General features: G+C 40.3%; 2 protein-coding genes and 3 non-coding genes across 5 annotated transcripts in view; 4 read left to right on the top strand and 1 right to left on the bottom strand.

Annotated features, from left to right (window-relative positions):
* Positions 1-17328, bottom strand: part of usp20 (ubiquitin specific peptidase 20) — a 49550-nt gene extending 32222 nt beyond the window's left edge. The window contains exons 1-14 of the mRNA XM_034191541.1: positions 17213-17328; positions 17020-17110; positions 12752-12805; positions 12015-12077; positions 11743-11883; positions 11530-11632; positions 10636-10705; positions 10405-10518; positions 10222-10300; positions 8165-8666; positions 7554-7703; positions 5241-5353; positions 3965-4137; positions 211-315 (exon numbers count right to left, since the gene is read on the bottom strand). Of these exons, the coding sequence (XP_034047432.1) occupies positions 211-315; positions 3965-4137; positions 5241-5353; positions 7554-7703; positions 8165-8666; positions 10222-10300; positions 10405-10518; positions 10636-10705; positions 11530-11632; positions 11743-11883; positions 12015-12077; positions 12752-12805; positions 17020-17097 (1745 nt within the window). The 5' untranslated portion in view covers positions 17098-17110; positions 17213-17328. The remainder of the gene's footprint in view (positions 1-210; positions 316-3964; positions 4138-5240; positions 5354-7553; positions 7704-8164; positions 8667-10221; positions 10301-10404; positions 10519-10635; positions 10706-11529; positions 11633-11742; positions 11884-12014; positions 12078-12751; positions 12806-17019; positions 17111-17212) is intronic.
* A 1028-nt stretch (positions 17329-18356) lies between these two features.
* On the top strand, positions 18357-26330 carry rpl7a (ribosomal protein L7a). Its single transcript, XM_034191540.1, has 8 exons — positions 18357-18435; positions 19803-19923; positions 20148-20297; positions 22692-22832; positions 23349-23428; positions 23713-23843; positions 26024-26093; positions 26194-26330. The coding sequence occupies exons 1-8, from the start codon at positions 18433-18435 to the stop codon at positions 26296-26298; spliced, it is 801 nt and encodes a 266-aa protein (XP_034047431.1). The 5' UTR covers positions 18357-18432; the 3' UTR covers positions 26299-26330.
* LOC117530177 lies at positions 19970-20043 on the top strand. The gene has a single exon (XR_004566214.1). It is a non-coding gene; the product is annotated as a small nucleolar RNA SNORD24 (small nucleolar RNA).
* LOC117530175 lies at positions 23200-23272 on the top strand. The gene has a single exon (XR_004566212.1). It is a non-coding gene; the product is annotated as a small nucleolar RNA SNORD36 (small nucleolar RNA).
* Positions 23512-23588, top strand: LOC117530174. Its single transcript, XR_004566211.1, has one exon. It is a non-coding gene; the product is annotated as a small nucleolar RNA SNORD36 (small nucleolar RNA).

The following is a 26330-nucleotide window of genomic DNA, read 5'->3' as shown; positions in this document are numbered from 1 at the left end:
AACACACACACACACACACATCACACACACATATACACACACACACACACACACACAAACACACACTATACACACACACAAACACACACACACACACACACATATACACACACACACACACACACACATATATATATATATATATATATATATATGGTTGTGCGTGTGTTTCCAATCAATTCTGTCAGAAATGTGCTGTAATGTGAATGCTATAATTTACCTTTGAGTTCATCAGCAGCAAAGAAGGCAGCGATGCAGTCCTCTAAGGTGACCATAGGCCCCCAAAACCAACTGGGGATACAAGAGACCACGAACCTGTTCACAGGCACATGACAAAGAGATGTAACCATTACAGTCAGCCACAAGGCTGTCTTTGCTTTTTTTCCTCTCTCTCTAAACAGCCTTTGCAACAATTAAAAAAATAAAATGTTAGGTCCAATAATTCTAAATGCACTGTTACCCTCATCAAGTAATTCCAAAGGAGTTACATTCTGAATAAGCATAACAGAGGGACAGTGAACAGGCGTACAGTTTGGAGACTGTGGGAGAAGTGAGAGTGAGATGGTTTGTGAACGTACAGAGGAACACGGGGTATATGGGGAGCAGGATGCTGAAGATGTAGCAGCAATGGAGAGGAAAAAAAAGAGGAAGGCCAAAAAGTAGGTTCATGGGAGCAGCAAAAAAAAAAAAAAAAAGAAAAAGAAGAAGTTGAACAAAGATAACCCTTGCCGTCCAGAGTCTTATACCGTGAAGGCTGTTTGCTCCCTGATTTTCTATAAACATTTTAAATTGTTTACTTGTTTCCCAAAGCTACTCAAGGGCAAACACAGGCATGTGCTGTTCAGAGCTTTCTAAAAATCACTACGATATCCAAACAACGTGGCAATTCTACTTGACAGTCGCCAAGAAGCTCCCAAGTCACATGGACACACTTGCCTAAATAGCATGGGATGTACAACAAGGATCGCAACACAGGCCCAGAAGTGGGGCTCCAACCACACAACCAGTGGGGCAACGCAGTGTAGAGACAACCAGGCTCATGAGCAAAAGCGGGCAGAGCAATTGCTATACCCATGTCTCATGCAAGAACAGAACTCAGCAGATCGGTGCACCAAGTGTAGACCACCCAGACAGCACCATGCGAAAAACCATGAAAACTTGTGTGGTGCGGTGTGTTCAAAGCGCTCTGATCTGCTTGGAAGTACATCAGGGGCACTCCGATCGCAAATCGGGGATATTCAACATGTTGGATTATCTTGGCCCGATATCGCAGCGTGTCGTGCCACCCCGACCACAAACGAGCACGCAGCCTGCTGAATGTGATGTGCAGCCAATCCGAAAGCGAGGTGACGGATGTGAAAATAAAATCAAAACAGCTGTTCTGACTTACCAGAAAGTGTGGTGGTCACGCTGTCTCTACTTCTTTAAAGAACGCCTTTTCTTTTTCTATTGTTTTTTTCCCTCTGTTTTAAATAGTCCACAAACTATCTCCATCTGTTTACTCTGAAGTCACGTTTAATCTCCAGAGATTTTGCAAGATTTCCTGTCTGAGCTGGGAATGTTCCTTTGTGAAATCTGTTCATGTGTGGTGGTGTTGTTCTTACTGTGTGGCTGATCACCACACACTGTATGACCAAACCTGTTAGATCTATGATTTTTCTATCTCCACGTGTGTGGTCTCAGGTTTTGGAAACCTACAGATAATTTTAAAATCATGCCATGTGAACCAGACATTAGTCTGGTCCTCTGGAAGCAGCACCAGCGACAGTGATCCCATCGCAATCATTCGGCCAGAGCAAACGGGACCTAAGGCTTTAGTTCACCACCAGTAAATCAACAGGGAAGCAAAGACAAATGGTCTCCGACAGCTAGTCCTGTGCTTCAATAACAGCCCCAGAATTTAGATACAGTGAGGCTGAAACCTGTTCCATTGCTAATAATATCATTTAAAAGGAAACAAAATTCCATACAATACCGGGATGTTAGTCATATGCGAGGAAGAATAGATGAGTGTGCGGTCTGACAGGACAGGCACACAATAAAAGAAGGCTCTGTGGCCTGCTGACTTTTTTTATAACCTTAAGGACACACAGGAGTCCTGCATCCTGAGAAAGCAGAGCACGGGCCGGTACGTCGGGCTTACTTAGGTCGGCTAGATAGGAAGGTGCTAGTCTGTGAATGATTTTATGTTAGTAACAAAACCTTAAAAATCAAAAGAGACAAGAAACCAATGAAGGGATGCAAAAATCAGTGTAATGTCACCAAACTTTCTGCATCTACTCAGAGTTCTGCAGCAGTGTTTTGAACCAAATGGAAACCTCTAATGCTGGACTAAGGTAAGCCAGAGAATAGGATGTTGCAATAATCCAGTCAAGAAGAAGTCAAGGCATGAATCAGAGTCTCTGCATCAGCCATAGACAGGACGGGACGAATAAACACTATGTTATGAAGATGGAAGAAAGCAGTCCTAGTGATTTTTCTAATGTGTAGGTCAAATGACAATGTGGGATCAAAATTTACCCCAAGGTTCCTTACTTTATTACTATGATGTATAACACATGAGTCTAGGGGTTTAGTGTTAGCTGTTCAAACTGATGTTTATGTCTTGCAGGACAAAGGACCATCATTTCAGTCTTGTCCAAATTTAAATGCAAGAAATTGCTCAACATCTAGCTTTTCACAGAAGCAAGGCAATGTTCTAACGCCTTGATGTGTACGAGATTACCTGCAGTGATCGGCATGTATGGCTGAATGTCACCACCATAACAGTAAAAAGTAATCCCATAGCGTTTCAGTTTCTGCCCAAGGGGTGCTATATATATATAGACAGAAAAGCAGGGGGCCTAAAATAGGATCTTGTGGAACCCCGTATTTCATGGTAACAAGCTTTGAGGTGACACCACTGTACGGGACACAATGACAGTGACTGGTTAAATATGATGTCAACCACACAAGGACATTTCCAGCAATCTCAAAGTGATTCTCATGCCTATCAAAGATTAAACAAGAGCAAACAGATTTCTGACATCTGCCAGTCTGGATCCAGATCACCTCCATATCTATCTGTGGTGCAAATTTGGTGAGACTCAATGAAACAGTTTTAACGTAATCCTTCAAAGCCTATATAAAGAGAAATATTGATCCAGAATCCAGATCCAGATCACCTCCAAGATTCAGTGGAGTCTTCCATGTCCTAATATCTATTAGTGGGGTAAATTTGGTGAGAATCCATGAAGTAGTTTTGACGTCATCCTTCAAAACCGATATAAAGTGATATATTGATCCAGAATCCGGATCACCTCCAAAATTCAGTGGAGTCTTCCATGCCCTAATATCTATCTGTGGTGCAAATTTGGTGAGAATCTGTGAAGTAGTTTTGACGTAATCCTTCAAAGCCTATATAAAGTGAAGCTTGATCCAAAATCTGGATCACCTCTAAAATTTAATGGTTTCTTCTATAGCCGAATATCTATCTGTAGCGAAAATTTAGTCAAAATCTGTTCACTACTTTTGACGTAACACAGTAGCATCTTCAGTATTTCACTGTATCCAGTACTTTAGTACTGTATGCTGAAGCTAGCATATGTCAGTAGCTAGCTACAAATTATAACACGCCTAGTAAAATGCGACATCACCCATGAGTCATAACGATAGGATGTAAGGATGGCTACTTGGAATTAAATTCACAAACAACAGTTTCTTCAGAAGCCACGCTGTCTCTAATTTAAACATACTGTTGCTTCTAAATTACACTTTCACCGTAAAGATCTCATAAAGTAAGTATGGTGACCTTAGCTCAAAATATAAATCCAAAATATCACCTTTACCAGAAATATCTACCTAAGGTTTTTTTTTTCCACAAAATGTACAAACATATCAGCACAGTAGTGAATTTAAAACTGTTTGCTCCAAAACACTCTCACTTCATGTTCTCCTCTGTCAGTTGAACATGGTCTACACTGACCTACGTATGGAATCCATGATGAAGGAGATCCAGCCCTGTGAGCCGTAGGTGTCAGGACATACACCTGTTTTGGCTGGCAAGTTCTGATGGATGGAAGAATGAAGTTTAGCCAAGTCTTCTTTTCCAGGAATAGGGAGGGACAAGTCCTGGAATGTTTCCACTGTGGTGGAGACCTGCCAAAAATCCAGAGAACTATTTGCTGACCTGTTGAGTATAAGGCCGAGTTAAATATCTGTGTAAGCAAATAAGGGTGAGGCACCCAATTGATTTTGTTCATGAAATTGTGAATGTTAAAAAAAAAAAAAAATGTATGGAACTTTCTACAGCAAAATAAGGGGGTGCTTCAGGGTACTGTTTCAGGGCCACTAATATTTTCATTTTATATCTCATTTCTGGGTCAGATTATGTCACTCCAGAATTATTTTTCATTGTTAGACAGTTGACAGTTGACACAGGCTCACAGTCAGGTCCACAAGTATTTGGACAATGACAATTTTATGTAATTTTGGTTCTGTATACATCTGCAGTGGATGTGAAACAGTTTAACAAAGATATCACATTAGCAATGAGGAATTACAGCTATTTGAGGATCATGTGTCATACAAATCCTCACTTTTACAGTTTTCTTTAGACACGTTACAAATACTTCCAAATCACTGAATAAGTCTTTTACTTCATGTACATCAATCATTAAGAAATACAAACATGATGGTGCTGTACAGTAAATCTGTCTGGAGTAAGCAATTCTTAAAAAAAACTGAGTGACCATGCAAGGGGGGGATCTGGTGAGGGAAGGCACCAAGACACCCAGACAGCTGTGAAGGAGTTACAGGCTTCTGTGGCTGTGATTGGAGACATTGTATATGGTGCAACTTTGTTCTGTTGCATCACCAGTTATACAGTTTTGTGGTATTGGGAAGCTGGGGAATTTTTGTGTTAGGGTGTGACTGCTGCTGACCAACTAATGTTTATGTCACCAACTTCAAAGTGGTAATTGTGAAATAAGTAGTCCATCCTCTGGTTGTGGCCCCTTGACTAATACATTTAAAACAAATAACATAATTAATAAAAGACAGCAGTAAAATCAAAAGGGCTGACAGCGTGATATCACTGACACAAAGGGACAAAATGTGCAAAAATAGTCAGAAATTCACAGTTTCGCTGTGAGCAGTAATCATTGCTATATATACTCTCAAATCACATATGTGAAACATAGCTTCTGACTAAATGCCACAGTAGTACCCCCTAGTGTTTACATGTGTGAAGCACAGCTCACCCTGTCACAGGTTAAACACTGGACCAGACTGAGGATAGAACCGTCAAAGATGTCAGAGATCACACTGCGATAGTGGGATTGCTTCTTCTTCCTGGAACTGAGCAACAGCTGAGCTGGAAAACAAATACACTGTCTGTATCATACGATAATTTGAGCAATCTGTGTCTGTTCCCCCGACTCCTCCTAGGTAATTTGGTTGATTTCCACCAAACTTAACATGCCGATGATGATCAACAACAGAATTTCCCTTTAAGGGATTATTATGCAACCAGTACCTACTGGGATAGGTTCTATCTTACAAAGACCCTAAACTGTAATAAGCAGGTTTAAAAGAATTGATGGATGGGTTTATTTTGCCAAAAGTCAAAGTCACTGGGGTAGCAACTATTGATCTCTAATAAATTTTAATTTTTCATTCCAGTGTCCCTAAACATGGTACATATATGAACGTGGGCTCTAGAACTGCCCCCAAAAAAGCTCAAATTTACCAAAGATCAATATATATCTATATATATATATATCTATATATATATCAGTGAAGGTTTACCACAAAACTGACCCTATCATTTTGGCAAACATCAAAGTCCAGGAATGCGGAGTGGAGCAAATCTGGCAAAAATTTAGGTGGATTCCAGAAGCACCCTGGTGAAGTCAGCCAGAGGTCAAGGTCTTTGGGGTCAATTGTCAAACTATCATAGCTTTGACTGTCTTACTACCTACAGTAGTGTTCAGAATAATAGTAGTGCTATGTGACTAAAAAGATTAATCCAGGTTTTGAGTATATTTCTTATTGTTACATGGGAAACAAGGTACCAGTTGATTCAGTAGATTCTCACAAATCCAACAAGACCAAGCATTCATGATATGCACACTCTTAAGGCTATGAATTGGGCTATTAGTAAAAAAAAAAGTAGAAAAGGGGGTGTTCACAATAATAGTAGTGTGGCATTCAGTCAGTGAGTTCATCAATTTTGTGGAACAAACAGGTGTGAATCAGGTGTCCCCTATTTAAGGATGAAGCCAGCACCTGTTGAACATGCTTTTCTCTTTGAAAGCCTGAGGAAAATGGGACATTCAAGACATTGTTCAGAAGAACAGCGCAGTTTGATTTAAAAGTTGATTGGAGAGGGGAAAACGTATACGCGGGTGCAAAAAAATTATAGGCTGTTCATCTACAATGATCTCCAATGCTTTAAAATGGACCAAAAAAAAAAAAAAAAACAGAGACGCGTGGAGGAAAACGAAAAACAACCATCAAAATGGATAGAAGAATAACCAGAATGGCAAAGGCTCACCCATTGATCAGCTCCAGGATGATCAAAGACAGTCTGTAGTTACCTGTAAGTGCTTGTGACAGTTAGAAGACGTCTGTGTGAAGCTAATTTATTTGCAAGAATCCCCCGCAAAGTCCCTCTGTTAAATAAAAGACGTGCAGAAGAGGTTACAATTTGCCAAAGAACACATCAACTGGCCTAAAGAGAAATGGAGGAATATTTTGTGGACTGATGAGAGTAAAATTGATCTTTTTGGGTCCAAGGGCCACAAACAGTTTGTGAGACGACCCCCAAACTCTGAATTCAAGCCACAGTTCACAGTGAAGACAGTGAAGCATGGTGGTGCAAGCGTCATGATATGAGCATGTTTCTCCTACTATGGTGTTGGGCCTATATATCGCATACCAGGTATCATGGATCAGTTTGGATATGTCAAAATACTTGAATAGGTCATGTTGCCTTATGCTGAAGAGGACATGCCCTTGAAATGGGTGTTTCAACAAGACAATGACCCCACGCACACTAGTAAATGAGCAAAATCTTGGTTCCAAACCAACAAAATTAATGCCTCGCAGATGTGAAGAAATCACGAAAACTGTGGTTATACAACTAAATACTAGTTTAGTGATTCACAGGATTGCTAAAAAGCAGTTTGAACATAACAGTTTTGAGTTTGTAGCATCAACAGCAGATGCTACTATTACTGTGAACACCCCCTTTTCTACTTTTTTTTTTTTTTACTAATAGTCCAATTTCATAGCCTTAAGAGTGTGCATATCATGAATGCTTGGTCTTGTTGGATTTGTGAGAATCTACTGAATCTCCTGGTACCTTATTTCCCATGTAACAATAAGAAATATACTCAAAACCTGGATTCATCTTTTTAGTCACATAGCACTACTATTATTCTGAACACTACTGTAGATAGTGAAACCAAGACAGCTGATTTCTATGTTGATTATAACAGAAGATGAATACAACAGGCGATCTCCTTAATGAGACAATTTTTTAAAAATGGTTCATGCAGGGCAGTGCCCACCTTTTTTGAAGGAGTACACGGTGCTCAAAGAGCGTAGAGGGCTGGAACGAGGAGGACTGGAGGACAGTTTGGAGTGCATCTCCTGCAGGGTTCGCACAGGACTACAGGGACTGGACTGAAGCTGGGTCATTGACGCTTCATTGTCTGGTTCTAGAAAAAAACAATTCCACAAGCTCCCAGATTAAAGACAAATTCAAGATATGTGATCAAGTTCACAAAATTGTACTCAACCCTCATCTTCCCTGACCACTCTGACATACAACTTTGCTGCATATAATATTGCAAATGGGTGGTAATAAATCTTATGTGATCAAATGCCTTAATAAATAAAGTGGTCAACCTCTGTGCTGAAGAACCCAACAGGTCTGTTTCTACATGTAACTGACAATTCTGACCTAGACCCAAACAACAGTAAATATGACCATAAACCAAAATTACGAGAAGTTGTGCTTATGAAGTCAAGATCACGATCTGCCAAATCATATCCCACCAAAAAACACTTTTGTTTGAAGGACGTATAAAGACCCATATGTCAAGAATGACAAAGAAACATGGAGATCCGATTATGAAACATACAACAGTTTGTGTTTGTATTCGTGCTGCTCACGTACCTGAGGTGTTGTTGGCCTGGACTTGTCCTGTTGTACTGGTCTGGTTGTTCTCTTGACTTGGTCCCTCAGTGTTTGGGGTTGGTGTCATCTCCTCCTCAGCTCCCCTGTCAGGAACCCCCTGCTCGGCCGCTGTATCTACGTCAGCGTCCTCGTCCATCTCCTGAGAGCCTCCATGCAGGGGTGATCCAGACACCCTTCTTTCCTTTAGCCTCTCCTTCTCAGAGATCATCCCTCCAGAACCCGCCATCCCATTCGCAGGTGACCTGATGCCATCGCATTCATCTTGCATGAGCAGCTCGCTGTCGCCCGCACCTCCTCCTTCGCCCCGATCACTGCTGGAACCGGAGTCGCAGGACAAGAATTCGTCCTCAGACAAGGAGCGGTCACCATCTCGTCTCTCATCGCCTTCTACGCCCTCCCCACTCGTAGCGCCCTCTGTCAGAGGTTCCTTCAGCTCCTCGTGTAACTGGTCCATCAGACAGCGCAGGAACTCCTGAGTGTCCTGTGTCATAGTAGAATCAGACATTAGGTGGCAGCGTATTGTGCAACGAGACACGTTCATGTGTAAAGAAACATGAGCATCTGTAAACCTGATTATGTCCAAACAAGGTCTCGATCAAGAACAAAATCAGACAAAAAAACAACAACAAAAAAACCTATACACTTAAATAGAAGAGCTGCTGCTCAGACCAAACAGGCCTCTGCTCACATAGTTGGTATTAACATTTTCCTTTACACTCCTTTGATGTCTTCAGTAATGTTCTTTGATCACCTTACTGGCCTTTGATAACGCTCACTGAACTCTGATCAATGATCTTAGATCCTGCTTGCAGACTGATGATACATATCAACAACTTTTGATTCTGATCAGTTTACTTCGATCCAGATCAATGGCTTTTGATTCTGATTGCTAACATTGGTCTAGATCACTGCGCCTTTTGATCCTGATCAATGATGTTAGATCACTGACTTCTGATCATAACAAATGAAACCAGATTGTGATCAAAGATCTTAGATCCTGATTGTTAAGATTTGATGTCCGTCTTTGATCCTGAACTCATATTATGATCACAAGCCAAACTCAGATCCTTTTTGTTAACCTTAGATCCTGATCACTGACTTTTGATCCTGATCAATGAACATAGATCCTGATTGTTAATATTTGATGCAAATCCCTCATTCTGATCCTAATCTTTTGATCCTGTTTGCTGACCTTATACAGATCACTAAACTTTGATTCTGATCAATAAGCTTAGACACTGGTTGCTGATATTTGATCGTGATCTTTGGGTCTAAGTTTGATCCTGGTCATGATTCCAGATCTGAGCAAAATCTATGATCTTATCGCTAAACTTGGATCTTGATCACTGACCAACTATTGGACGGACAAATGAAAATGGGAACATAACCTCCGGATGACCTCAGAGCTGGACCAGGCCAGCCATTCAAGTCAAAAATAATCTGGCAAACAGAGTGAAACAACATGAAAAATACTTTTTTTTTCCTCTTGTAATGTGAATGTATTTATGGTGAGATAGGGATGTACTGATCTGACAGACTGGACGAGGAATCAGCTAGACATAAAATGCTGCTGTGTCCTCAAAAATACAGTCATGCGGGAAGACCAGATCAGATTTGCTAAAAATCAAAATTATCAAATAAAGTCATCGTGGGCACGAGAATGAATATTCTGTTCAGTAAAGTAGGTGGTCTTCAGAAGGTCCTACCGAAACCCAATGATGCTCAAAGTTGAATTCACCCAAGATACACTCATGTGGGATGTCTAGTTCAAATTTAGTGAAATTCAGATAAATTTTGTTCAAGTTATCATACAAAGAAAAGTAAAATTGATGGATGGATGGATGGATGGATGGATGGATGGAGTGCATTTCTACATCGTCTTTGTCATGGCTGGTGAGGAACACAGATTCCTGGTGTTGGACTAATATTTCTTATCCACCAATACTCTTAGAATTTAGGTAATGAAGTCAGCATGAGCAATACTACAATATTTGTGTAACTTACAGGAAAGCATATAGTGTTAACAGGAGTCTTACCTGCTGAGCATAACCACGAAACATGGGGTTTACTAATTTGATGCCATGGGACAGACTGGTAGGGACGACATAACTGGGCCTGGGTAGGAAGCAGTCAGAAGTTAGGTTAAACATATTTGAATAGAAATGGTTAAAATAATGAAATACTGCCTTTCTAACATTAAAAATGTTTTTTTTTTTTACCGTTTTTTATGCCAGAGTTCTGAGATGAGTTTCTGGTAGCTCTTACACAGGGCCGGCTTCTTATCGGTCCGAACCAGTCCGCTGCAGTCCAAGAAGAACTGCGTGAGGGGAGGACTGGTGAGAAAAATCAACACAACTGTCTCACTGTTTGAAAGTACCGTGAACATGTGCACAGACGTAGAAGCGTATCCTTGGTATTTGGCAAAACCTACTGACAGAAAGTGACCTCACCAGTTGGACAGGGCTTGAAGCGCTGCGTTCATATAGCAAGAGTTCCCGATATTTTTCATTCCTGTCAAACCTGGAGAGGGAAAGAAACAGAAGAGGCTTGACCCATATTTGGATTTGAGCTTGAACGATGCAACTTACAGTGTGGTCCATAAGTATTTGGACCGTGATTTGGGGGGGGGGGGGCATATTGCCTCTGTGCACCACCACAGCGGAGCTCAAGTGAAACATCAAGACTTTCCTGTAGCACTGACTTTCAGCTTTAACTCAAGGGACTGAAAAAAACATCACATGAACCACTTAGGAATTGTAGCCTTTTTTTTTCCCCAATACAGAGTATGGATTATACAAATCATCACTTTTACAGCCATCTTGCCTTTGACAAGTCAGAAGATTAGATTAGATAGAACTTTACTGATCCCTTTGGAAGACTCCCTCAGGGAAATTGAGGTTCCAGCAGCACACAGGATAAGAAGCACAGAGTATCCCAAGTAAAAGTTAAATAAAAAAAAAATGTTGTAATGTGACTTCATTTTCATGTAATGTTATTAATAATTACAAATTTCAGTTTACATTATGTCAGATTTTCAGTGAGTTACCAGTGTCTATACACCAAGATGAATCCCTCTTCAGACAGCATGGAAGATTCCAGGAATTGATGAATTTACTCTGAAAATTTTCTGAATGAGTAATTAGCATAATTTGGAGGCAACTGGGGAACCTTTAGTTGTATTCAAGGAATATTCAGGAAGTTGAAAACGTTCATGCATCCAGACTCATCTAAAGAAACTGGCTGTGAGTGTAAAATTTGTGCAAACAAATCCTTCAAGTTAGTTTGTACAGGTTCTTGTATCACTGTGTCCAGAGCCTTATTTGCTGAAAACCAAGGTCGTATACCTCTGGGTTTAAGCTCATCCTCCTCCGACTCTGAACCTTCTTCTTCTGCCACAGCAATCGGCACTGCTTTTAGCGGATAACCAACATGCTGATGTCCGGCATCCTAAGACAAGAATTTACACAAACTATCAACACCACTGTGAGAATTGACGGTGCATTTTTTTTTTTCTTCTTTAATAAAGTTATGACTGAGAAGATCTGCCCATGGTGTACCTGCTCTGTGGTTTTACAGTGATGGGGAGCAACAGGCACAGGAACCAGGGTGGGCCTGTGCTCGAGAAACACCTCCCGCTCACACACATAACACCAGATCCTGAAGGTTGTCAGGTTCACCGTCAGGTTGTGTTTTTTAGCCTACAGATAGAAAGAAAGAAAAAAAAAAGAAAAACACAAGGCAGAGTGTTCGATCTGGTGCTTTAAATTCATTAAGTGCACATTCTAATTCTCTCAGCAAACCGTCAATAAGTGGACTGAGGAGGGTTCACCTGTGCGTGCAGCGTGCTGTGATCGGAGTAGGACTCTCCACAGCCAACATACGGGCAGTCATTCTGCACAGCGAAAACAACAGAACCAACATCTTACAGCTTAGCAACCAAACTCAAATCTGGCACATGATAATAACATATTTCCACATTCCACTCAAAAAAAGAAAAGGGCAACACCTGTGCACCAAATCAACCCCCCCACCCCCCCCACACACACACACACAAAATGATGTATGTTTTTGGTCCTGTGTGTCCATCCATGTGTGAAAATAATCATTTAAAGCATTTTCATCTAATTTGTACCAAATTTACCAGAATGGTCAAGGGTCAGTAATTTTTTTTTTTTTTTTTTAGGTTTTGTGAAAATCACTTGAATGTTGAATTGTTGTTCTTCTTATCAATTAAGTGGAAAAATATTAATCAGAATGCATCATCATGAAAATAATCATTAGCAGCACTATAAGAAATGAATGCCAAAATGGAAAAGATGGCCTTAGCTCTCCAAAGATAAAAAAAAAACCCTGTGATTCCAAGTCAAGATCAAGTCAGTGTGATTTTGAACTTGAGCTAAATTTCCAATTTTTGAAATTTATTGGGGGGGGTGGGGGGGGTGGACACTTATTCCTAAGCATCCACCCACCTGTCTACTCAGATTTACAGTTTCTTTCTTTTTAAGATTCAAATCATCAATGACATTTTATGGTTCAAAAATTCAAAGCAATTCAACGGTGCTCTACCTGCAGACAGGCCCACAGGTTTGGACCCCCTGCTCCACAGGACTGGCACGTTCCCTGTAGCAAGAAAAAGATAGTATCAACATAACAGGATAGAAATAAAATCTAACATCAACCAGCAGCGGTGGAGCCAGGAATTCAAGTGTGTCTGAACCATCATTACAGTCTCGAGCATTTCAAAACAGACATTTTTTTAAACTAACATTGAATTTAGCTTTATGAGCATTTGAAACTGTGAACCGTATCCTTAACTATTTGTTTCATTTAGCCTCTCAGATGCTCTGGACCATTTTCCAAAGCAACTGTCTGATTTGTTGCTTCAAAGTCCTGTTAGAAGTGGCTTTTCATAAGCTAAAATATAATACAAAATATAGATCAAAGGGCTTTACAATGTTAAAATCAAATATCCATTAAATCCACAATACAAATCACATGAGCATCAAACTTAGTCTATTCATTAAGAGTGCCAGTTTGCACCTCATTGTCACAAATAAGAGTGATTGAGGCACTTTTGATTGAGATATAATGCAAAATGTACACAAAACTGGTTTTTAAATATTGAATTCAAATGCCCACAAAATCCACAATGCAGATCAGATCCGGATCCAACTTTGTCAGGCGATAGTGAGTGCCAGTCTGCACCTCACTTTCAAATATAAGAGTGATTAGGGCATCTTTGATTAAGATATAATGTATAATATACATTAAACTAGCATGTTGGCCGTGGGGATCCATGGGCTCTAGATTGGGTCGTGTTTATAAAATAGGTATCTGACATTTTTCAAAGGTGGTAATAAATTAAGCAATGAGTTGGAATGGCGTGTGAGCCCAGAATGTTTTTCAAACCCTAAACCTCAACCATTTTTGGAAGAGGAAGTCAACCCTTTTATTTCCTGTTAATTATATAATTGTTAATGTTAATTTACTGTCTTAATGTATTTATCAATTGTTTAGGTAGTTGTTATCATATACACACTATTATTATTATTATTTTATTATTACTTCGATTTTGTCATTTGATTTTAAATGGACCACAATGGAAATAAGTGTTTTCACTTTCTTGTGTCATCCAAGTATTTTTCACATATTTACAATTATATGCACTTACACTCACGCTTTTAATATAAAGATGATTTACTGCCCCCTGCTAGAAAGACGTGTGAGTACAAAATGTAATTGGCAACGTTAGCTAATATTTGTAGCTTCTCCAAAACTATTTGTCCTATGAGTGCTCCGTTTTGGTGCTGTTCATTCTTGACCCAGAATACATACGCATACCAAACAGCAAATGTCAGCTGTGCTCCATTTATCCCGAATCGAAGTTGCACTCACACATAGATGCAGGTGCTTTGAATTAGACAAACAAAGACAGTGGCTGAAGACATTAAAACCAGGACACATTTCACTCATGGTACCAACATGAAACTTAGGTCACTCACAGTAATAGCAACATGAGACTTATCTAAACTGACAAAACCAATTGACCAACAAAAACACAATGAATCAATAACACTAACAACACTGTTAAACTAACGTAAATCACAATAACATTTAAAACCTTAACAACCAGAACTCTCATGGTGCATTACAGCACAGCATCCATTGTTTATTGGTTAGCTAAAATTGCAAATTTCTCCAAAAATATTCATCCTAACAACTTTCTGTTTTCATAGCATTCATCCTTGTCCCAAAATACATAAGCATACCAAACAGCAAATGTCAGCTCTCCCTTGTTCTTGCATACTCAAAGCCATACACATGCAAGCGTGTGCGCGCACACACACACACACACACACACACACACACACACACACACACACACACACACACACACACACACACACACACACACACACACACACACACACAGTTTTCTCAGATTTCCTAAAACCTTTTAAACCCAGAAATACATGAAAGGGTGTAACTTAATGTAAAAACGTCAATAATTTGATTATTTCATCTTTTCCTAAGCAAATCAGCAAAATATTTCAGAAAACGTGTATTTTTATCTGCCAGTCATGTTAATGACTCGGCTGTAACGTCTGTCACACGGAATTTTTTACAACCCTGAAGCCAGTGCTGCCACGTGCCTCACTATTTGTTCTCTATTGCAGTCAGTATATCAGTGAGCCTACTCCCACTATATACCTGGAGTTGAGGAAATTTTCAAGTGTCTTTTTCTTGTAATGTCCATCACACTCATATAAAATAAAAATAAAAAAAAAACCCAGAAGCATCTCTGGATATCTTTTCTTCTCTGCCTAAATACCTCAAGACCTTAACTACGTATATCCACACACAAGATTATTGGTTGAAATGGCTCAGACTCAACACAGTGGAATTGTCCACCTCTCCTTCATCCTCACAGGCCAGCATCCCACAGGGCTGTGTTGAGCCCCTTCTGTATGCTCTTTACACCCATGACTGTGTCCCCTCCCATTCCACCAACACCATCAACACGTTTGTAGATGACACGACTGTAGTTGGACTCATCTCAGAAGGAGGTGAGACAGCATAAACCAATGACATCCAAAGGCTGACTGCTTAAAGTCTACTTAAAACATTATAATAGGTTTAATGGAGCCACAACATAGGCCACAACCCAGTACAATTCAATGGAGCCTGTGTGGAAAGGGTTCCTGCCTTCAAACCTGAATACTTAAAGGACAAGGGAGTTTTGACTTTCAGATGAGGAAGGGGGCTATGCCATTATTCTGTCTCCTTTGAGGCTGTTGCTGGCTGGCCAAGCACTGGAATACTTGGATGCATGTGATGGAGTATTGTCCTGCATAAAATCATGGCCTTCTTGAATGATGCAGCGTTATTCTTGTACCAGTGCTTGAAGAATATCTTCTGAAAAGTGATAGTATATTAGAGGTTTAGTCCATCTTCAACCCAAAAGGTCCAACTAACTCATCCATATCAATAACCGTCCTCCACCTTGCTGGCGTCTGACTTGAGGTGATGTCATGTTTCCATGAGTGATCAAGCCACAGGGCTGTCCATCTGGTCCATCAAGAGTAACTCTCATTTCATCTGCTTTAAAAAACAAAACAAAACAAAAAACCTATCTTTCTTGGCCCAATCCTGGTGGAATATGAGTCTTTTCCACTGGTGGTCATGTTTTGGTCTTCCTTTCCTTAAGCCCCTTTCACACCGGGCCCACTTCCAGTTGCGTCATGACGACACAGGAATATCTGCGTCAGGTGCAAGCAGCAGGGGGCAGAGAGGTGAGGACACACCCTGCAGGATCTCTGCACAGACAAGTCAGAGTGGACAGTTTGGCTGCAGCCAGACTGTGCACTCTGTGACTTCTCTGCTAGTTTATATTTGTTCTTGTGCTGAGCTGCAGGTCTGCGCTCTGAGTTCTGTTATAGTTTATCTTTCCTCCTTTGACCGCAAGATGTGTGTACGTGGGAACGAACCGTCCGTGAGCAAATGTGGAGATGTCTGGAGTTATACTTGATGTAGACATGTCCTGTGTCTGGCAATCAGTCTGTGAGCAGGACTTATGTCCTTTTATAACCTTTTCATAACTTACCTGTTTTGCACCTTTTCCTTTCCACACATTCCTTATGACCCGTAAATGTTCTGTGATCGTGCCTCAGTAGCTATTTCTAGAGTGTCACATCCCTCTGAAAACCATTCTACAATTTTTTGACTTTTCAGTGTTTGTAAAATCTCTTTTTGAGCACATTTTGCTTGAGGTAAAGACTGTGTTTAATAATTATGCACACCTTTAGGCCACGCCCCCTCATTACATAAACACATACCACCTGAGAATGTTTCAAACCAAAAGGCATTCAGGTTTATGGAGCTTGGAGATGGAAAATATGCATAGAAACTATGATAAAGTCAAAACAGCCACATGCCTAAAAGTTGTGAAGGCAGTGCACATCTGAATGCACGACTGCTGTGTAGAAAGTGCATTTTGCTGTGTACAGTGAAAACAAAAAAGTAATCTAATCTATTCTTTCACAACAGTTAATAGCGTTGTGAAGGGGGGAAAAAAATGACTTGGGTCCAAGTTCACTTTCTGTTATCACCAGGATTGATTTAAACCACAAATCCACCCCAGTAGCTACGCCTATGGCAGCCAGGATGTTTTTGTTTACATGCCATTATGTATTTTCTCCAATAAGACAATAACAAAACACGGCACATGTGCAGGGTGATCGATACAGTGAGGATTAGAGGACACGACTAATGAACTGAACTGAGCATCCCAGACAGTGTGCAGAGAATTTCAACGTAAAAGAGTGACAGTCCACCTTGGATTTGTGGAGAAGATCCTCTTTGGTCACCTCTCCTATGGAGTCCAGGTGGGGACAAATGTCCTGTTCGGCCATAACTAGCCGCTTTCCTCAAACGGTTATCTGCGAAGGTAACGTCAGTCAAAATGACACAAATTAGCAATAATACGATTAAATTCGGCCACGATACGTGACAGGCCGTGTGTGTGTGTGTGTGTGTTTACCCAACAAATGATCTGCAGCTGCTTCACGAATGACTCGTGTTTTCTGTCAACACGGAGATCGACGTTTTTCACTCCTCTTGTGAACAAACCATCCTGGATGAGAGAGCAAGCGCATGTTTGAGAACAAGATACAAGGGATTCGAGCAGATAGCGACGCCATAACCCGGTCAGTTCCGAACATCTACATCCCAAACAAGTCTCAATAAAGTTTTAGAGAGAAGAAAAAAAAAAAAGAAAAAAAATGCCAAACAAGTCTCCTCCTCCTCCCGTCCGGAGAGCTGCAGGGGGAGGAGCCAACCATGGAGCCAACAGTGTACGTCACATCCAACTCCGTTGTCGTCAGGCGCGCTCATCCAATCCTGATCCAATCCACCGTGATCGCTTTTGTAAAATACATTTGTCAGAGTAAAAACTATGTTCTTTCGGCAACTTTTTTTTTTTTTTTTTTTTTTTGCATCCCATATGGATCCCGTGCTTTTCCATTTCTTAAAGAAGTCCTTTGTGGATTATTAATTTATGATTTATTTTTATTATATTGATTGTTATTTTTGTTATTTATTTACAAGTATTTACTATTTTGTTCCAATAAAATATTTCGGGGGTTTCCTGCCACAATTCTATATGTGTAGGTACAAAAACCCATCTGCTATACTTAATGTTTAGTCTTGAAATTTCTTGTCTGTGGCTTTTGCTACTTATGACACAGATTATAGCTCTACACTTCCTGGCGAAATTTTCCTCAGGAGTTATAGATATCTGGTGGTAATACAATATATGTTGAATAAAATTTTGAAATAAAATGTATTTTGTGACTAGGGTACGAGTGAAGTGGTGGGGATCTGATCTCTATGTGAGGGGGTGCATTTAAAAAAATCCTTTCACTTTAACATTAAAGAATTTTTTTAAACAAATTTCATAAAACAATCGCAAGAAAGGGTTTTTTTTTTTGTATTGACTTGCAACACATTCTGTTATGTTTTGTTGTTGTATTTACATATTTTCATGTTCCATAAACAATTTCCATCGGTGGTGAGAAAAAAAATGGTCCTGAATCGGTACGATATTTTTAAAAGCAAAATCATGACATGACGAGTTGCTTTAAGATCTGATTCTGGATCGGTGTAGGAGAGTCCCCAGATTAAGTTGCAAACATCGCGGTATTTACGCTACCCAGAATGCTCCGGTCTTCCTTTCTGCCTGAACCAACATGGTAGGTGCATATGTGGTTGTTTTCGAGGATGGTTGTAGTTCTTGTATCTGTTTGCATCTGCGCCTCAGTGGTTTTCCCCTGGTATTGTAAAATATGTTTCAGGTTGTGGGAAGTCAGCATGTTAATATTTTGTAGGTATTTGACGAGGACGTGGTCCTGTTTTTTTTTGTAATTCCCAGTTGAAATGAGCCTTGATGTGACCGGTAATAATGTAGCGCTGTGGTTACATGTCAGAGTCGCAACGTGGTTAAATTCGTTTGTTTTTTTTTTGTTGTTTTTTTTACTGCGTCCGGTTTTTGTGTGTTTGTGTAGAAATACGAAATGTGATAGTCGTGTGGCTGCTTAATTTATATTTGTGGCGTAGTTCTAACATTTGAAGGTCCGGTTAGCGCTAACAGGCCTCAGCATCGCTGCAGTTTGTAAGGAAAAAAATAAGAGCCAAAAGGATTCGTTTAAGTCGACTTTAGTCTACATTTTGAATCGAAATAACGGCTTAATGTTCGCTGGTTAGGTTAAAAATGTCAAATGCTTAGCGCTGGGGTATTAGCATTATGCTAAGGTAGTTCTCTCATCGGAGTAAACTTGTTTGCTTTAAAACTCGGCACGTTTTTCATCCACCTCCTTGGTACTGGTGACTTTTGTACTTTTATACTTCATTATGTGTCGATGTGATTTGAAAATAGCTTTAGAAAATATAAACGTTGCACATACGTGACACTAAAGTGTGGCTTTCGAGTTAGAATGGCATTGATTAGGAACAGCAATATCTAAAAAACAAAAAAAAAAACATATTAAAAAATATTATTAATGATATTCTTGGCATAAATATAACATGTTGGATGGTGTTTCTTTGGATGTCGCTGCACTTATTGAGCAACAACAAAACAAAAATTTCATACAATTTCATATTCCTGTAGGTCCACAGTTTTGTGTTAATTACAAATTTTTGCTGCAAAAATGCTCATACAATAGCAACAAAATGAGTGCAGTAGGTAAAATATTTTTGCAAATACTTAATGTTTGCAACATTTAAGTCAATGATAAAATCACAAATTAAGGACTTAATTTTCCTGACTACATGGAATTATTGCAGGTATAAAAATAAGTGAACAGATGTATGCTTATAAGTACTTGGTTTGGGTCATTTTTGTTCTGAGCAGCTATCTAAATTGTGCATGAAGTCTGTCACATTTGATACAATTTCCTTTTACTTCAGCCTGACTAAGGCATAGAGAGATACTGATTTTCACAGCAGCAATTTGGTTAAGGCACATCAAATTATAGTGGGGGTTTTAAGTCATGAAACCTTTGTTTGTAAAAGATCATGAACTTCAGTCTAACCTATCTTCCTATCTTGTTTTTGACAGCCTAAGGGGAAAAAGGCAAAGGGGAAGAAGGTGGCACCGACCCCTTCTGTGGCCAAAAAACATGAGGCCAAGAAAGTTGTCAATCCCCTCTTTGAAAAGAGGCCAAAAAACTTTGGCATTGGTAAGTAGCACTTGATCACATTTGGACAAAACAATGACATTCAAGGTGCAGATGATGTAAACGAATATTTGCTATCTTAACAACAGTGTAGACAATTTTTCCACCAAGATCGCTGATGCACTTTTATCTTTATAAAATGGGGGAGGTGCTTGGTTTATTAGGTTATGGTTCTTTTTTTTTTTTCTTTTTTTTTTTCCTCACTCACTCTCTCCCTTCCCCAAAAGGCCAGGACATTCAGCCTAAGCGTGATTTGACACGCTTTGTGAAATGGCCTCGTTATGTCCGCCTGCAGAGACAACGCTCCATTCTCTACAAGCGTCTGAAGGTTCCCCCTGCGATAAACCAGTTCACTCAGGCTCTGGACCGCCAAACAGGTAGGTTATGAACACCAACCACACATGCCCGCAGCAGAAAAACCATTCTTATCGTCTACAGTGGCATGCTGGAGGTGGTGCAGTCATGTTTCAGTGCTGACATGGACAATAATTTGCATAACTGAAAGATACAAGATGGTTTGAGTTTTGTACAGCTAAATAATTAAAACAGGAAACCCTTGTTCTGATGGTAACTTAATAAGTTAACTTTTTGTAAGGTTGAAAATTAATTCCTCTGTAAAGTCACACAAATTCATGTTTACCTGATTAAAACCAGGTGACTCTTTGTACTTAAGTTATTAGACTGTAGATTTCCTTAATAAAAAAAAAATAAACATGTTTGGTCATTAATGATGCTGTAGGAGGTATAAAGGTGTACAATCAAAATGTGCAGATGTGTGTTTGTACTCTGATCATCTTATTATTTTAATACCGTAAACATTACTCGTACCTGTTTGAGAGTCCACACATCTAAGACTCCTGTACTGCACCACAGCTCAGTGACTTAAGTGTGAGGTGTCTCCTATCATTACATAATGAGAATAAAATGGATAGGCTGGGCACTAGTTTGGATTCTTGTGGAACCACGGTCTTTAAGTTGCTGGAAAACTGTGTGAGGTGTTAACCTTTTGTGTCAATATTGTAGCTATTTAAGGCAGTCTGTTTGCCAGTATCAGTCTGTCTTGGCATTTCAGATGCATCCGGAAAGTATTCACAGCGCTTCACTTTTTCCACATTTGTTATGCTACAGCCTTATTCCAAAATGGTGTAGATTCATTGTTTCCATCAAAATTCTACTCAAAACACCCCATAATGACATGATTTTTAAATTATTTGTTTATTTTTGTAAATTAATTAAAAATAAAAATCTTAAGAAATCACATGTACATAAGTATGAACACCTTTTGCTCAATTACTTTGTTGAGGCACCTTTGTCATCAACTACAGCCTCAAGTCTTCTTGAATATGATGCCACAAGCTTGGTGCACCCATCTTTGGGCAGTTTTGTCCATTCCTCTTTGCAGCACCTCTCACGCTGCATTAGGTTGGATGGGGAGCGTTGGTGCACAGACATTTTTAGATCTCTTCAGAGGTGTTCAATCTGATTCAGGTCGAGGTTCTGGCATCTTGGCTGTGTGCTGAGGATCATTATCCTGCTGAAAGATGAACCATCGCCTCAGTCTGAGGTTGAGAGCGCTCTGGAGCAGGTTTTCATCCAGGATGTCTCTGTACATTGCTGCATTCATCTTTCCCTCAATCCTGTCTAGTCTCCCAGTTCCTGCTGCTGAAAACATCCCCACAGCATGATGCTGCCACCACCATGCTTCACTGTAGAAATGGTGCCTATTTCCTCCAAACATGACACCTGGCATTCACACCAAAAGGTTCAATCTTTGTCTCATCAGACCAGGGAATTTTGTTTCTTATGGTCTGAGAGTCCTTCAGGTGCCTTACGGTAAACTCCAGGTGGGCTGCCATATGCCTTTTACTAAGGAGTGGCTTCCATGTGGCCACTGTACCATCCAGGTCTGATTGGTGGATTGATGTAGAGATCGTCCTTCTGGAAGGTTCTCCTCTCTCCACAGAGGAATGCTGGAGCTCGGACAGAGTTGACCGTCAGGTTTAGACGGGTGGCCAGCTCTAGGAGTCCTGGTGGATCTGAATTTCTTCCATTTACAGATTATGGAGGCCGCTGTGCTCATTGGGACCTTCAAAGCAGCAGAAATGTTTGTGCCTTGAGACAATCCCGTCTCGTAGGTCTACGGACAATTCCTTTGACTTCCTCCTTGGTTTGTGATCTGACATGCACTGTCAACTGTGGGACCTTATATGTAGACAGGTGTGTGCCTTTCCAATTCGTGTCCAAGCAACTAAATTTACCCCAGGTGGACTCCAGTTAAGTAGAAACATCTCAAGGATAAGTGGAAACAGGATGCACCTGAGCTCAATTTTAGGCTTCATGGTGAAGGCTGTGAATACTTATTCACATTTGATTTCTTAGTTGTTGTTTTTTTAATAATTATTATTATTATTATTATTGATAAATGTGCAAAAATCTCAAAACTTTTTTCACATTGTTATTATGGGTATTGTGTGTACAATTTTGAGGGGAAAAAATCATCCGCTTTTAAATAGGGCTGTAACCTAACAAGATTTTTAAAAAGTGAATCATTGTGAATACTCTCCGGGTTCATGTCACTACACCAGATTGATCAAATCAGAAATTGTGAATCTGAAACTGGTTGTCTGGGGGGGTGCTGCACAGTTTTGGAATCAGAACACCAAGCTGATGTGTGATGTTCCTAAATCACAATGTCATAAGTTATTGGGAGTTTCAATTGTCTAAAAACGTGGTGCTTTTCAAATGTGGATGTTTTATATGTTGTTTCTCAGCCACGGCACTGTTCAAGCTGGCCCACAAGTACAGGCCAGAGACCAAGCGAGAGAAGAAGCAGAGGTTGCTAGCTCGTGCTGAACAAAAGGCAGCAGGAAAAGGGGATGCTCCTACGAAGAGGCCTCCTGTTTTGCGAGCAGGTGAGCTTTACAGATCTGGTGATTTTTTTGTTGTAAGTGCTGTGAACATGAAATCTCACACATGCTTAGTGTGCATTTCTGAAACATATTGAACATTGTAATGCCAGGAGTAATTGGAACAATGTTCTTTGTCCTTAAATGTAGTTTTAGTACAGATTGTTCCATAAAATGCCGGGATACAAAATTGAGCACCTGTTGGTTGGCAGGGCTCTAGAGAACATACCTCTGCCAACAGGTGGACATAACGAGTTGTCCTGTGGTTGGTGGATGTATGTGTTCAGAGCACCCAGTCTTATTTTACGTTTCTGTGATACCCAAAGGGTTTGTCCCCTTACTGCTGTTAGTGAAGTTTTCACACTTGGCCTAAATGCAGTGATGACCTGAATTTCTTCACCTGAAATTTTCCATGAAGCTTTGTGAGCTTTTTAACCCTGAGCATCGGCCACGACAGCAGCTGCTTTGCCTTTTGGACTGTTTGCTGACTGTCAGTTAAGTGTTTTCTATATTTCTCTGCAGGTGTGAACACTGTCACCTGTCTTGTGGAAAACAAGAAGGCCCAGCTGGTGGTCATTGCCCATGATGTGGATCCCATAGAGGTAGATTTGTCATCTTTTATTTTATTTTTTAAAAAACTACATGAATAGGGGCAGTGGTACAAGTGATTTTAAAAACTGGTCACTGGCAATGATGTGTGAATTTCTTCACCTGAATCCTCTGTGTGGATTAAAACATACGAGCTTTTTAACCCTGAGCAGAGACCAAAGTCCAAAGATGGGTATTTTGACTAAAATATTGGTGTTGATCATTTAGAGAAATGTTAAACATGTCAAAGTGGCTTTTCCAAACTACCAACGCGCTCATGTTCTTCTGACTGCCGCAGCTCGTCGTCTTCCTGCCAGCTCTGTGCCGCAAAATGGGCGTCCCGTACTGCATTGTCAAGGGCAAAGCTCGGCTTGGCAGGCTGGTGCACAGAAAGACGTGCACTTCAGTTGCCTTCACACAGATAAACCCGTAAGTGTGCCCTTTAATTATGCACCTGTGTACACTGTAACGTGTGTATGTATATGTCTTGTATATCTGTACCAGGGTCAAAATTATTAGCTCCCCTAAGAACTGACCTTTTTGTTAAACCATAGCGCAAATAACTGTTGTGCAATGATGTGCTTTAACTTTGTAATGCGCAAAGCTTATAAAATTATCACAGAAGAGTTCTCAGTTATTCCATGTGACAAGTATCAAGCATTTCAAAGAGAGCTACACTGTACAGAACAAGCCTGGCAGGAAGTGAAAGATTTCAAAGACTCTGGAAAGAAAATTAGTGAAAGATGTCTAAAGACCCCAGAAGAATTGCCAAGATACTACTCAGGAATTGTCTTAAAGAAGACAATCTCTCGAGCCCTGTAGAGGAGTGGACTGTGAGGCTGCAGACCAAGAAAAGCTCTACTTTAGCAGAAGAAACACCTTCATGCCAGACTGAAGTATGGTCAGGAACACCTGGAGAAAGATTATGCATACTGGAAGTGTGTCCTTTGGTCAGATGCAACAGAACAACCTCTTTGGCCATAGAGATGTTGTTTATGTTTGGAAAAAGAAGGGAAGTGTGTATAGCCCAAAGAACACTGTCCCCACAGTGAAACACAGTGGTGGGAGTATTACACTGTAGGGATGCTTCAGTGCGCGTGGAACTGGGAATCTGTTCAAGATGGAAGGAATTGTGAAGAAAGAAGGGTATTGAAGATTTTGAGAGAAGTTGTCAGTAGCTACACTGGGTCTTGCCTGTTGCTTTGTCTTCCAAAATCACAACGACCCAAAACGTATGTTGCTCCTGGTAAAGAAGTACCTCTAAAAGGCCAAAGTGAAACGTTGCTGACTGGGCTGCACAAAGCCTTGACTTGAATCCTACTGAAATTGTGTGGGGTGAACCTGAAGACGAGGGTCTGTGCCAGAAGACAGTTATCTGGAGGAGCATGAGAGATTCACCAAAGAATAGGCTGAGATTTCTGTGTGGTGTTTGCGTGGGATTCCTCCAGGTGCTCCGGTTTCCTCCCACATCCAAAGACATGCGGGTTAGGTGGATTGGACTCTTTAAAATTGTCCGTAGGTGGGTGTGTCTGTGTTTGTTTATTTGTGGCCCTGTGACAGACTGGCGTCCTGTCCTGGATGTACCCCGCCTCACGCTCTATGACTGCTGGGATAGGCTCCAGCCCCCCGCGACCCTTAATTGGACTAAGCGGTAGAAGATGAATGAATGTTGAAAACTACAATAAACAACTGCAGGCTGTTAACCAGCAAAAACACACACAATTAACTATTAGCATAAAGGGGGCTGATAACACTGGTTAACAACAACAAAAAAAATTGCATGGACTGATTTTTGGATAATTTTAAGGTGCTGAAGCTCAGATTTCCTCTATCTCATCATGAACTTTTTTACAATCTGCATGTTCCTTATTAATGGATTACTTTGACGCCACTAATCCTGCACAAAAGCAGCTTCAAAAGCATAGTTTTAAAACCAGGTTCACGAAATGTGAACAAGAGCCGTAATAACATCTGGCGCCGAAGAGGTGTACAAGACTGCAGCTTTTGCTTCAATGCTTGATACAAGGAATGTGTTTTCATATCTCAAAAACATGACGTGATTGGCAAAAACTAACACCAGCTTCAGCACCCCAAAATTACCCAAAATACATTGAAGAAATCCATGCAAGAAAAATCGTGTTGACCAGTGTAATTTTGATCCTGGTCGCTTTTGTCAAAGTAAAACAGTGTAAGAATCCAAAATAAAGCTAATATGTTTAGAAAACGTGTTGAAAATTACTTGCCAAGTTTGAAAATGTTACGTTTTATTGGTAGGGTAATCTGTATACACAGGAGGGCTGACTGAGAACTTTTGAGCTTGACCCAGAAAAAGTATGGCGTACTTGATCTTTCACATTCTGAGAATCCAACATTTCTCAAGAATATGTAAAGTTTTGACTCACTGGGTGCAATGTTGAGAAATTTTAACTTCTTGATGTCCACATCCTCCTTTTTCTCGGTCAGACTCCAAAGTTGTCAGTCGCCCCTCATATATCGGGCTCAAACCCTTGGTGGTGGGGCCACTTTTCTTTATTTTTGTTGGCCACCATAGTGTCCCTTAAGAAGTTGTGGCTCCATTTCTAACAGTATTGACTCTGCTGTCTTCATAGTGAGGATAAAGGTGCACTTGCCAAGCTTGTGGAAGCCATCAAAACCAACTACAATGACAGATATGAAGAGGTGCACATTAATGCAACAAAATTCCGTCAAAACAATGTTTCACATCGCTCTGTTAATGCAGCTTCTTTACATTTTGTTTTTTCTCTTTCTTCCCACCCAGATCCGTCGTCACTGGGGAGGCGGTATAATGGGCCCCAAATCCACAGCCCGCATTAGTAAGCTGGAGAAAGCCAAGGCTAAAGAACTAGCAACCAAGCTCGGTTAAACTGTTTTGGAATAAAAATAAAATGTTTGTCC

The sequence above is a fragment of the Thalassophryne amazonica genome, chromosome 17 (assembly GCF_902500255.1).
Source record: "Thalassophryne amazonica chromosome 17, fThaAma1.1, whole genome shotgun sequence".
Taxonomy (NCBI): domain Eukaryota; kingdom Metazoa; phylum Chordata; class Actinopteri; order Batrachoidiformes; family Batrachoididae; genus Thalassophryne; species Thalassophryne amazonica.
This window is presented reverse-complemented; position numbering and strand designations above follow the sequence as displayed.

Coding starts and splice junctions, on each gene's coding strand:
- rpl7a (XM_034191540.1), top strand. Junction 20,298..22,691: donor GGCTCTGGACCGCCAAACAG/GTAGGTTATGAA, acceptor GTTGTTTCTCAG/CCACGGCACTGTTCAAGCTG. Junction 26,094..26,193: donor ACAATGACAGATATGAAGAG/GTGCACATTAAT, acceptor CTTCCCACCCAG/ATCCGTCGTCACTGGGGAGG.